Consider the following 14,093-nt stretch of genomic DNA (forward strand, 5'->3'; position numbering starts at 1 on the left):
AAATTATAAATATATTTTACTTCTCTAGAGCCCATTTTCTCTCTCTTATGGCAACCTAAGTACATTTTCTAAGCCGCCGCTGCCGACGACGACGTCGTCTTTATGTGAACAGCCAATATCCCCTGCTCGCAATGAGAGGTATTTTCTAGGATGTTATGTGTGTGCCATACTGAAAAGGATTGTTGGATTAATAACATTTGGTAATTAAGAAAAGTTAATAAAAAATAGTTTTACTTTATTATTTACAAAATGTATTTATTTTACACTCTCGGCAACTTCCTCCTCTTATCTGCATCACAGTTTTTTATTACTTACAAGTAAATTCGGTAAAAATTAATAATATCACATTCTTGGTATATTATAATTGTGAGATCCTTCGGTTTCATTATATCAATCCTAAACAGCATAAAACATTTTAGAAATGTATGAGGAAAATGTGTACATATATGAAGTCTCGCAATGTTGTACATAATACATGAATTTTGCAATCAATTAATATGTTGATAAACAAAAAATGTATTAGTCTTACAATTTTCTGTCAATTACTGATTGATTTCTTTTGCCTAGTTATACTGTTCAGGATCAAGAAAAGCTAAAGTCTAGAAATATTGATAAAATTATTATCACAATGCGAATGTCTTACAATGTACTTATATATTTCTTACAAATTTATAAAAAGTTTAAAAATATTTCTGAATGTAAAAATTTTTTTGTTTTCTGTAAGAGTATTTTGTACTTTAAATATATATCTACTACTAGACAAGCTCCAAGTAAGTCAAAGTGCTTTGGTTTCAATACCATATACAAACTAAATTGATGACTGGTAGACTTACAAAGAACCAAAATATGCGAGGATAAATCCTGAGGTAAGGTCTGCATCTGTATTATAGCAACTTTTTTTTCTCTTTCTCTATCCTTTTCCTTCCCTTTTCTTTTTATCCCTCTTTTTCTGTCCATCTGCATCCATTGCCATCTCAATCGATGACACTGTAAGTAAAAAACAGGCAGATATATACTAGAGTAAGTATCAGACTGCAAAAATTGCCGCAATGCTGCCTAAGCACTGTTCAGATTTCTTTAAAAACTCTCATAGTCTTCTTGCTGCTGGTTCTAGAAAAATTTCTTCTTTTTCCTTAGAAGGCTTCAGAGGTTCTCAATGTAATGTGTGGTATGTATTGTGGATTTCCCAGGCCTACTCGTCAATAATAAAAGTAGATCCAAACATCTCCATTTGATCGCAACGATTTCGCCAAGCTTCAGGCAAGATATGTCGTTGCTGTTAACATTTGAATAGATTTTCCAAATCTTAGCATATGAGCAAAACTCTCCAGTGTTTCTTTGAGTAAGAGAAGAAACAAAAGATTGGTTAATCATATATAATCATAGATTTTCCTAATCTTGGCATATGAGCAAAACTCTCCAGTGTTTCTTTGAGTAAGAGAAGAAACAAAAGATTGGTTAATCATATATAATCATAGATTTTCCTAATCTTGGCATATGAGCAAAACTCTCCAGTGTTTCTTTGAGTAAGAGAAGAAACAAAAGATTGGTTAATCATATATAATCATAGATTTTCCTAATCTTGGCATATGAGCAAAACTCTCCAGTGTTTCTTTGAGTAAGAGAAGAAACAAAAGATTGGTTAATCATATATAATCATAGATTTTCCTAATCTTGGCATATGAGCAAAACTCTCCAGTGTTTCTTTGAGTAAGAGAAGAAACAAAAGATTGGTTAATCATATATAATCATAGATTTTCCTAATCTTGGCATATGAGCAAAACTCTCCAGTGTTTCTTTGAGTAAGAGAAGAAACAAAAGATTGGTTAATCATATATAATCATAGATTTTCCTAATCTTGGCATATGAGCAAAACTCTCCAGTGTTTCTTTGAGTAAGAGAAGAAACAAAAGATTGGTTAATCATATATAATCATAGATTTTCCTAATCTTGGCATATGAGCAAAACTCTCCAGTGTTTCTTTGAGTAAGAGAAGAAACAAAAGATTGGTTAATCATATATAATCATAGATTTTCCTAATCTTGGCATATGAGCAAAACTCTCCAGTGTTTCTTTGAGTAAGAGAAGAAACAAAAGATTGGTTAATCATATATAATCATAGATTTTCCTAATCTTGGCATATGAGCAAAACTCTCCAGTGTTTCTTTGAGTAAGAGAAGAAACAAAAGATTGGTTAATCATATATAATCATAGATTTTCCTAATCTTGGCATATGAGCAAAACTCTCCAGTGTTTCTTTGAGTGAGAGAAGAAACAAGAGATCGATTAATCATGTTAGAAATTACAGCAATATGTACAAGTATTGGTAGGCCTCTCCGTTCCATATCCTATGATAAATCTGGATAAAAAAATTCTTCTTCTTTGTTCCTTAGATTCCACAGACGTCTTGCTTCAGCGATGATTGGAAAAACCGTAAGTTTTTTTAATCTAGTCACTGCTACACAACTGACTCTACTTCGTCAAGTTGCTGTAGCAAGTTTCCCGTTAGTAATCATAGTGGTACGAGCAATTGCTGAAGGTGTCTCCGCTCCACATCCAATGACGAGCCTGGATCAAGAAATTGGTCTTTAAAAAAAAGATAGAGCTTCATTGCTCCATAGATTCCACAGATTTCTTGTTCACTTCAGCAATGCTCAAAGAAGCCATAAGCTTTTTGAATCTAGTCACCGCTGCACAATGGACTTTATCTGGCCTAATTGCTGTAGAAAGTTATCCAAGCTGTTAAGCTCGTCGCGCCAAGATTCCTGCGAAAGTTTATTCCTTTTTGAGACATTGTGCTGTTTTTCGACCTCTCGATGTTCAGCTGCATTGTACAAACCGCAACTCCCGTACTCCACATCCTTGAGAAGCCGTCCTCTTAATCGCCGCCAACGACTTACCCTCGATAACTGTTTAGCCCGATATTCGTATTCCGCATTGCGCAAGGCGTGAGTCAGCACGGCCTCCATTCGAAGATCACGCTTAAGAGTTTTGTGGCATTCCAGCTTCTTTCGACGCACGTTAACAATCCACTTGGCCAATTGCTCCATGTGACTCAGCTCGCTGAATTCATTTCTCCGAAGTCGATCTCGAGCATCTCCTCCCTTTATCGGCGCCATATTTTAATCCTTATTCTTCCACAACTAGCAACTATCCTAGTTGTCTGCCCGATTGTACAACTAAGTATTGATTAATTATCGAATGCACCAACCTGTATGCGACTCGTGCTTGTCGATAGTTAGTTTGCTTGAGGATTTCTTCGAATCGATCCTTCGCCAGTTAATTTTATCGTGCACGAGTGAGACGTGAGACGCCTTCCGTAGTTCCGTATCGTTCTAGAACGTCGCACGGAGTGTCCGGTCCAACAGGAACGTATGAACAATGATCATCGAGTGGGGGGATGTTATATATCCCGCAGCGTCCGTTAGAGTGTATCCTTGCGCGTTGATGCACGAAGTAGTTCCACCTTCACGCCGCAAAATTTGTTCAATTCCGCGGAATTTTGTGAATTAACGCAACGCGATTTATTAATTTAGAGCAATAAATACCTTGTGGAATCAATTTAGGCGCAAATTAGCGCTTGTAAGATAAAAATCAATTCAATTGAGAAAGTGGGCTACACGGCGTAGGAATCGTGATGTGGTCACAGCTACGTCCGACATACACTATATACTGCCAGCACAGGAAATCTATAGTTCACGTTACATATACTATAGATTTTCTGTACTCCATGTCTTCTACACCTCACAAAAGCTCGTATCAGACTATACATTGAAGATTAAAATCTGACCAATTAGGACAAAGAAATTTTAGCTCCTTTTGTTCCGATTTTTTAACAATCCCAATTGTTTATTTTCAATCTTTAATATGTAGCCTAATACGGTCATTATATTGATACTTACAAAAACAACATGATTAACATTTGATATTTTTGATTTTCTAATTTTATTTGTTAAAACATTCCTATCCCCTATATACACAAGAATTAATTTTGTCTTATTTCTTATCAAATTATATTTTTTTCCGATACTTTGGCATGCAACTTGAGACAAAAAAATTGAAAACAAATAGTGGCAAGAAATAGACATAAATAGTATAAATAAATTATATTTATTAGAAAATAAGGGGAATAAGGGGAATAAGGGGAATAAAGGGAAGGAAGAGAAGTCACGACTATAAAACAAAAATAATAATATAAAAATAATACTTAAATAAAAACAATGAGGCTTATTTATTAAAGTGTGTTGTTGATCAAAAAATATAATCTTTGCTATTATATTAATTTTGGAATGATAATTATTTTGAAGCGCTTATAAAATTAAATGATTTTTTAAACATTCTGTAAGAAAATATATAAATTATTAAATATGTTAAATGTAAAATACGATTAATTATTAGATGAATTTTTAAAAATATTTGAAATTTTAGATAAATATATATACTTACATTAAAAATACACACAAAACATGATTATTTTTAAGATCTTTAAAGTAAACTGTTTTTTCATTAAACAAAGATTCATAGAAATTTTTTCACATACTATGAGCTTCTCGAATATACATCATTTTTACAATATATACAGCATATATACACAAAAGCATAATCATTCTGAAAATAAGGGGAATAAGGGGAATAAGGGGAATAAAGGGAAGGAAGAGAAGTCACGACTATAAAACAAAAATAATAATATAAAAATAATACTTAAATAAAAACAATGAGGCTTATTTATTAAAGTGTGTTGTTGATCAAAAAATATAATCTTTGCTATTATATTAATTTTGGAATGATAATTATTTTGAAGCGCTTATAAAATTAAATGATTTTTTAAACATTCTGTAAGAAAATATATAAATTATTAAATATGTTAAATGTAAAATACGATTAATTATTAGATGAATTTTTAAAAATATTTGAAATTTTAGATAAATATATATACTTACATTAAAAACACACACAAAACATGATTATTTTTAAGATCTTTAAAGTAAACTGTTTTTTCATTAAACAAAGATTCATAGAAATTTTTTCACATACTATGAGCTTCTCGAATATACATCATTTTTACAATATATACAGCATATATACACAAAAGCATAATCATTCTGACGTTCCCTATAATTTTATATATATGTATATAAAATTTCTCTTATAAACTATCTTTTTTATAAACTAATGTTCAGGAAACATTTCTAAAAGTCTTTAAAACATATCTGCAAGATTAAAAATTTCAGACTCCTTGCGAGACATTCTCTAGATTTTTTAAAATTTCAGATTCCTTATGAGACGTTCTCTAGATGTTGTCTAAATTAGATTAGGATAGGTTTTAGACATCCAACTTGAAAGTTCTTAAGCAACAGTGCCGTCCTGCTTAAAGCTTTGAAAAGATTTCTGCATCCTAATAGGCTTACTGGGAGCGGTGAGCAGTTTGCTCCAGGTGCGGCAAGTCTTACTAGACCATACCCACATACCCGAAGTGACACCGATTACGAGAGATAAAAAAAGCCTTAAAAGAGTAATCTCGAGACCGGCGGCCCGATAGATCGGACCTGGAGTGCAGTTCTGAGCCGTGCGGCAATCCAGTGCGGCAAGCAGTGCCAGTTGCCGCCATCGTGGCTTCACCGAGGCCTCGTGCAAAACGCAGACGAGACCGCCCAATGCTGGTAATGCATATAACAATGCAAAGATACCTAGCCGTGTCATTAGACGTTCCAGTTTCGTTGCGCTGCGTCCGGCACAACGCACGGCTTTTCGCACGCGGATCAGGGCGCTGCCAGCGATACTACTAAATACACAGCCCAACAACAGCAACATAGCGTGCGGTAGCACTTCCAACCACAATGCCGACTCATCAGAAACCTGGCACAATCCAGTTAATTCATCCGCAACTACGTTGCGCGACAGCAAGCTTCCTATAAGAAAGATATGTAATCAAATATTTGCAGCAAAAATACAATATATCCAAAGATATAATTTCTAAACATTTAATAATAATAACATATATATAAATATAAATTCCCGCGCGTATCATTGTTGGTAGAAATACGAATAAATAATCCAATAAGTTTTAAGGAATAGCGTTAGAAACCTTAATTTTTTCAAAATTTACAGGTTATCAAGATGTTAAGAAAACTTATAGTCCAGAAAGAATAACACAAAATCAAAATAGGTACGTAGATACATTGCATAAAAAAAAGAAATCTCAGACTATGTAAAAATATTTACCTCCTGTGAGGAATATCGGAACAATCCACGCAGCTGCGTGAAGATAAGATGCAATATTGTGAAGAGCTTCGCTGCTCCACTCATTCTTGGCACTCAGAAGCCAGCAACCGCATAGGACTGCCCACCATGTGTTACTAGCTAGTCCTAGATAGTACCTGACTAACCACCAAATAGTACAGGGAATACTCTTCAAGGCATCGCGGATCTATTCATAAATAAACATGAAAAAAAAATATAACAGCAATAAAAATTGTATTGCATATTTATTTACTGGAAAGAGAAATCTATTTACTTACTGGAACATAACTTGGTCCATCAACCTGATTGGCACAGCTGATATTCTCAGCGCCAACCGCACCCCGAATGATATAAGCTACAGAAAGAAGATTATAGCAGAGTGCTAAGAAAACTATCGGTCTTTCGGGATAACGAAATCTGGATGGTTCGACCCAAAAAGTTAACAATGTAAAAAGCGTCGATAAAAAACATAACCACGCCCAACCGGTCATCCAACGCTCAGCGAATCTCTTATCTTCTGCGCGATAATATGCATCGATGCCGCAACGTGGTGCACAAAAAGTCTGAAATAGTCACGAAAAATTATTTTAAAAAATATATTTTTTTTATCATCTTCACTCTTATCTATTCATCTTTTCATCTAATCATAGCACTTATCCTACCGTTTCTATATTGGGTATCTGCACAAAATGAGGTGGACATTGATGTTGCTGCTGTTGTATTTGCGTGGAGGTCTGCAGTGGTTGTTCATGCATCGCTGGCCATTGTTGTTGAATAGTTGGCAATGCTGGTGATTTAATGTCATCTAATGTTTCGTCTGGTGGCTGCACGCACAATGTGTTTCCTATAATATAAGGATATTAGTTTTAGAGAGAGGAAAATATTATCAAAATTATATAACCAAATAATTAAATCTATATCCTATTTAACGAAAATATATTATTTTAAACATAATTATAAATTAAATATATAAAGTGTCAAAAACCTTTTTCCTTTTTTTTCTTAAAAAATGGTTTTTTTAAACATCCTATGTATAATAAGACCTCTATAATAAAGAAATAGCTAAAAACAATGTTAAGTGTAGAATATAAAGATTCAAAGCATTATGTGTGTATAAAAATGTTTTAAAAATAAAATTTCTAATCTCTTTTTTAAATTTATTATTTAAAATTGACAGACTAATTTGAATAATATTAAATTAAATGAATACTTGCCACGATCGAGGAAACGATCGCAATCTAACATGTGTGGCCACGGCAACGTGAGACTGGTTAAAGCCGGCTCGCAGTCCCTTCTTACGGAAAGACAGAGGGACTTGCACGCTGGTATCTGCATGGCCACATGCTCTGAGCAAACCGGGGCGAAGACGGCACATAAGAAAAGCCTAAGATGTCTCGAACAGTTGTAATGGACCAGTGGCATAAAGGCAGTCAGCTGTGAATACATGATATATTATTAGAACTAAGTTAACCACTTGATCGATTCATTTTAATTCAGATTCTCTTTATCAATTGCAGTTTTTAGTCAGGTAATTTGATTTAAAAAAAACATGAATTATGAGAATTGTAACATATCTTGACTTTATGAAATGTTTTATGTTTAAAATAAAAATCAAGAGAGAGGGAGAGACGCGGTATGTATCACATGTCACATGTCACGTGACAAGCCCGCGCACACGCGACTGTAATTAACAATAAATTCATATCATTATCTATTGCTTTTTCTCTCCATCCGAAATTTCTCTGTCAATGATACTTTCAACTAAAATATCTCAGAAACTAATGCAGTAATAAAAATCAAATGGCATTTTTGTTATAACTTGGCTAACTGCATCTGATTAAAAAAAAAAAAAGAATCTGATTTAAAAAAATTATTTAACAGTCATGCTTAACCATTTTTTATGTTTTAAATTTCTATTTATTTTATATATAAAAGTTCGAATACTTTCTTCTATATTTGACGCGTGTTTTTTAGAAAGATTTTTTTTAGGCACTCTTTCTTCCATCTTATAAACACGGGACAAATCTTACGACAGTGAGTGGGATGGATGGAAATAGAAGATAACGCATCTAACGAAGCGGAGAGGAGACTTGCTTCTATGAAATATAACGAGCGATGGGCATCGGGGGTAATTATCCCGCCCATTCTTCCCGCCTCGATCCTAATGAATCCTCGCACGTCTCGCTGCGGCCCACCAAAGCCGCTTTCTACCTCCTTCCCCCACTAGATTTGCCCATTACGAACACACAAGCCCGATGTTCTCCTCTTCCACGATGCGCCCCAAATTATAGCCTCATGAAATTACGTGGTAACCCGTAACGCCGAAGCCTCTTATTTCAGCCGTGTATCTCGTGCTTCTCTTCTCACCAATCAAGGATTGGACCAGCCAAGAACAGTTCAGAGAAAAGCCCTATCTGGAAATAACGCTCAATCGTTTTCACTTCTTTTCGCATATGAAAGATGTTTAATATACAAAAAAATGTATATGGTGAAAAAATTAGTTGATGTATATGTATAAACTATTTTAATCTTTACCGTGGCATTAAAAAAGTAAAAGTAAAAGAAATAATTAATCCTTTGCTTTACACAAATCTATATATATATATATATATATATATATATATATATATATATATATATATATATATATATATATATATATATATATATATATATATATATATATATATATATATATATATATATATATATATATATATATATATATATATATATATATATATATATATATATATATATATATATATATATATAGATATACAATATATATTTTTTTTATTAGTGTAATAACAAGATAAAACATACAGAAAAATTCAAACGAAAGTCTCAGATATTTCAATTGAAATTTACAAGTTTATTTTGAAATTGATTTGTTTCACATTTGTCGATTTCAATCTAAATTATGAAATAATTGTATGATGAGATAATCATACAGACATTTCAATATTACAAAAATGTAAAAATTTTTCCCTGATTCACGAATAAACTGTGAATAAACTCATCAAAATTATAATATTTGATACATATTTGTGTAATCATTTTGTTATAATTTTAGATTTTTTGCCTTATATATCTCGTGTCTGCAAAAACGAAAGAGCGATGCTGATTGCGTAGACCGGTTCGTTTATTATTTCTCATCCTTCTTTTTCGGGAATGACCAGAAAAAGACGGAGTAGGAAACAAGGTATATATCCCTTATATGGTCCCTTCAAAGAATTTTCAAAGCGGCCTGACGGACAATTCGCAGATAGAAGAAGAAACGAGAGAGAACAGACGGACGAACGGACGAAGCCCACTTATTTCTTATTGTAACTTACTTCCATTCGTTCTTTTTTCCCCGCTTTTGTCTTTACACCGTGCGCTCGTTCCGCCTTGATCGAGTCAGCGAGACTCTTTGTAAGACTTAATATTTATGCGTATCAACGTATAAATTCCCGGGACACAATGTCGAGCCAAAGGATACTTTTTGCGCGAAAATTTTTTTCGCGTTTTTGAAAATAAAAATAGAATTTTTCGTGACCATTTTAAAATGGAAATAATAAATTATATCACTGTTTTCAAAGAATTTATTTCCGAAAATAATAAACTCTTGAAATTTTTTGATTCTTAAGTGTTGCGATATTTCAAAATAGAAAAAAAAATTTTAATTTTTAATTGTGTAATAATGACTGTTTGAGAAAATAGACTCATGAAACTTCAGAGATTAAATAATTTAATTATGTAGAAATCAACTTTAAAAAATTCTTATAAGCACACACATACACAGAGTTAAAGAGATATATTCTTAAGTAAAAAGATTATTTGATTTGAATTATTAAATTCTTAAAAAAAAAGAAAATTAGAATTAAAATTCTATTAAAGTTTCTCTATCTAAAGTTGATTTTCAAAGTTTTAATAATTATCATTAGAATGTATTTTTAGAGATATCTTAAAGTTTATATTAGAGATATATTATTTGTATTTGATAAAATCTTTTAATTTTATTTACATAAATGTACATTATATAATATTTGCACTAAAAAATTTTCTAATTTAAAATTAAGAATTTTTCACATTCCCTCCTCGATTTATCATCATTATCCCCGGCTTCTCGAAAGAGCTCATCACATAAAAAGCACGTATCAAATCCGCATCCGCCAATGTTCTCATATACGCACGCACTCGCTTCCATGCGCACCACGCATACATGCACACAAGGAACGTAGCTGTTATAAAAATACGCAGTTTGCTCGTCAGAGCTATCTCGCTTCGGGCGGCTTCAAAGGAAGCCGCCTTAACGTTATTACGATAATAAAACTGCGAGCGAGCGAGAGTAAACCCCTTCTCCTCAGCTATAAATACCTTTCTTTCTCTCATGTATGAATGTATATATGTGTGTGTGTGTGTGTGTACGTGTATGTGTATACTAAACATGCGTTAGGCCTGGAGCATACGAATGATTTTTTCTCCGCGCGATTATTTCACCGTGACAATGAAAGACCCGAAAAGACCGAGTATCTTGTTATTATTAATTCGTCGTCGTTTTTTGTGATATGTAGCATGCTAATGTTTACATGCTCCGATCTTGTTATCATTTGTGCGGCAACACTCAAGTAGGAAAGTCGTGGTGCGAGATACTCCGTCGAATTCTCTTTTTAAACGCGATCGCGTTTATAGAATTATTGATCCTTACTGATAATAATTATTTCTCTAACAATGCTTAAAGAAAGATGCTTCTGACTAATGTATTTTTTTAAATCAAATCATTATATTTTTCAATAATTACTATTATTTTTGGCTCACAATAAATAGACTATAAATTAATTAGGAAATAATAAAATTAAAGTTCATCTTTAAAAAAGAAAATATCTCATTATTCTGACAACCACTCTATTTGCGGGAGTAAATTTTTCAGACTTTATTACATTTTTAAATTTTTTTCTTCTATCATCTTTTTTCTATCGTTAATCATAAGAAAGAAAGAGAGAGAAGAGGAAGAAAACGGGGAAAATAGAAAAAAAAGAGGGAAAAGAAGAAAAAAAAGGCAAGGGAAAAAAAGAGAAAAAAAGAAAGAAATAGCAGAGATAGAGAGAGAGAGGGGATTTCCTGCATAAATTGTTATTAAAAAAGAAGTAATTTTGATTTTTATTTAATATAAATTCGCAAATCGATCCTTTCAGAGTAAATCATTTTCTATTTCGATAAGTTATCTATCCGCGTCTATTAATCGTGTTTATGGCATGAAAGCAAAGGTGAAAAAACAAATATTTTCTAATCCTTTTAATACATTAACGAAGAGAAAATAAATAACAATATTTTAAGAATCAAAATTATAACATACCCCTCGTTCAGCTTGTCGTTGATCCTCATGACCCATAAAATTCGGCATCGCCGTCAAATTATAACGCAGTCCTCGACAAAAGGATACGCTGAGTTTTTCGCATTTTGGGCCGGTTCCAGCATGTCCGTGATTGATGCCCCATCCATGGACCAGACCCAATATCGCCGATAGGATAAACATCACAATGGGCAATATCATTTTTAATGTCGATGACATTCACATCTTATTAATAATAATGATACATTCATACACACACACACATAATATAAAATTTGTCCGCGGTATTTCGTACGATCAACACTCACGTGATAATAAGGATTCACATTCCCGCGTAACACAATACATCACCAAATACACTCACCCACATCGATGGTCGGCAGTCGACTGACTGACGGATACTGGATCTGGATACTGGATACTGGTACTGGCGGACTGGTGGGTAGTAATGTGGATGCATGCATTCGGGCGATTCTGCGCACGTTCGGCCGCGTTCTCCTGCTCCTTCCAGTTTTTGCCGTCACTGTGGGTCCTATTATCTCGAGGCCCAACTGTCGAGGATTATAGGACCGATCCCGCAAGCATAATTAGGAACAAAGAAACCGCCGGATGCTAGATTACCTCGATGATAAATTTTTGCCGCTTCTTTAGAAATGCGAATAAAAACTTCTTAAGCGTTTGCTTTTATTATATATATATATAATTTAAATATATTTTTTGCATATAAAATTACATTTAAAATTTTTTAAATAATATTATACTCTTCGAATCAAAAAGCATAACAGAGAGAGAAAAAAAGAGAGAAGAAAATATAATATGTATATAATATGTATTATATGTTATACAGAGTATTTCTGAAATTCGTGACTAAATATATACTATAGCAGAAAAATTAAATAGAAAAAAACAATTCAGTTTCCGAGATATTTTAGTTGAATTACTGAAAATATTTTCGAATTTTATATACCTCTTTTAACACTGTTCAATATACAATGTAAACGCAGCGTGTACATATTTTTCCCTTGCATCTCATGTTTGGGGTGTTTGATTAATATGAGTTATCTCGCTTCATAGGACTACGGTTGTAACAGTATAAGATATTTCCATTCTCACCTGAATTTCCATTAGGAAACTCTGGAAAATTCAGCAAATAAGATACAGATATTTCATGAAATATAAGCGAAACAGAAACGAAATTTGTTGATAATGCCAGCGAAAATAGCGACGTCCGAAAGCACGATGCAAGAAAAAAGAATAAGAAAAGAAGAAAATTGAAGGTACAATGAGGTGGCTTTTCAGATGATCATTTTAAGCCGTGAAGGGAAGATTTGATTTGCTTGGCGGGTCCGTCTGTCTTATCCTTGTGGTTCCCGCACCATCCATATAATAATATCTATAGCGACGCCCAACTTTTTAAAGATCTTGCAGTAGCTCTCGAGCATCGCTATCTTTCGTTCCTGGCTAGATTAGAAACACAATATAAAAATTATAGACGCAAAATAAAATAGGATTAAAAATAGAAAATGAGAAAGAAATTGCAAGGACCATCAATTTAAAAATATACACTTTAATTTTTCTATGTAAAAGTGCTATAGTGAAAAGATAAATAATTTTATTTATACATATATAATATATTTTTGCACGTTCTTATATCCCGATTTTATAGTATCATATACTTGAGTTGAGCATCGTGAAACATTGGGGTTGGCCACGTGTAACGAATCGATGACGAGCGAGACCGAGCGAGATCGACAGAAAAAACCGAATCCTTTTTGCCCTTGAGATTTCTCGTCCCGCGACGCGACGATTAATTTTTACATATAAACAATATTTAAAAATACAATGAAATTAAAATTTAATATTAAATTTTAGTCTAAGATACATATATATTAATTGATTGTCAAATCTACGTGTTTGGCACCTTTTTTCATCTTTGTTATTTTTCTAAAAAAAACATAATTTTTTAACGATAAATATTCTTCTGTGATGACAAACGTTTCTAAATTATTGATATTACGTGATTCTTACTCATTCGCCTATAGTATATTTAATAATAATTTTTATATTCAAAAACTTTTTTTTACTCTAAAATTTATATCATTAAAGGACCAAGAAATTTTTGATCCACAGATTTTAATCTTGATAGTAGCTAGGACGAAATTATGAAGCGATTTTTTGCTTGGCATGATGTAAGTATAAAGTATAATTTACTTGGTGTATCTTCAGGGATAGCCTAAGGGGCTACATTCTCTCTCACGTCTCGTTCGTGTAATGAAGGGTCTGCCATTTATGTATCTCAGAAGTGTGAAACCTGCGCGCTGCGCGGCCCTTTTACGCCACATGATTGCATACCAAATTTGCTGCAACATATATATAGTTCCAGATGTATGGGTGTGTGTGTTATTTAAAATATAAATTCTACCGTGCATTAATTGTGAATAAATTTGTATTAATTAAAAATATAAGCTATATTTAAAGAATAAAAATATATATTTCTAGAGAAAGTTGAAACGAT

The 14,093-nt window shown here is 32.8% G+C and overlaps 1 protein-coding gene and 1 long non-coding RNA gene across 4 annotated transcripts; both read right to left on the reverse strand.

Moving 5' to 3' along the window:
• Positions 1-6: 6 nt before the first annotated feature.
• Positions 7-3,563, reverse strand: LOC115243085. 2 transcript variants are annotated; one of them, XR_003885163.1, is made up of 3 exons: positions 3,212-3,402; positions 247-987; positions 7-169 (listed from the first exon to the last, which is right to left on the reverse strand). It is a non-coding gene; the product is annotated as an uncharacterized LOC115243085 (long non-coding RNA). The 2 variants fall into 2 exon arrangements; XR_003885162.1 differs by lacking the exon at positions 7-169 and adding an exon at positions 3,549-3,563 and having other exon boundaries at positions 218-987; positions 3,212-3,466.
• A 1,358-nt stretch (positions 3,564-4,921) lies between these two features.
• Positions 4,922-13,938, reverse strand: LOC115242874 (frizzled-9-like). 2 transcript variants are annotated; one of them, XM_029819455.1, is made up of 9 exons: positions 13,790-13,938; positions 12,546-12,712; positions 11,943-12,223; positions 11,582-11,736; positions 7,455-7,674; positions 6,903-7,084; positions 6,519-6,803; positions 6,223-6,427; positions 4,922-5,909 (listed from the first exon to the last, which is right to left on the reverse strand). In XM_029819455.1, the coding sequence occupies exons 3-9, from the start codon at positions 12,040-12,042 to the stop codon at positions 5,347-5,349; spliced, it is 1,710 nt and encodes a 569-aa protein (XP_029675315.1). In that variant the 5' UTR covers positions 12,043-12,223; positions 12,546-12,712; positions 13,790-13,938; the 3' UTR covers positions 4,922-5,346. The 2 variants fall into 2 exon arrangements, with proteins under 2 accessions (XP_029675315.1, XP_029675324.1); XM_029819464.1 differs by lacking the exon at positions 13,790-13,938 and having other exon boundaries at positions 11,943-12,129; positions 12,546-13,012.
• Between the last annotated feature and the right edge of the window lie 155 nt (positions 13,939-14,093).

The sequence above is a fragment of the Formica exsecta genome, unplaced genomic scaffold, assembly GCF_003651465.1.
Source record: "Formica exsecta isolate Colony F162 unplaced genomic scaffold, ASM365146v1 scaffold120, whole genome shotgun sequence".
In the NCBI taxonomy this organism is placed as follows: Eukaryota; Metazoa; Arthropoda; class Insecta; order Hymenoptera; family Formicidae; genus Formica; species Formica exsecta.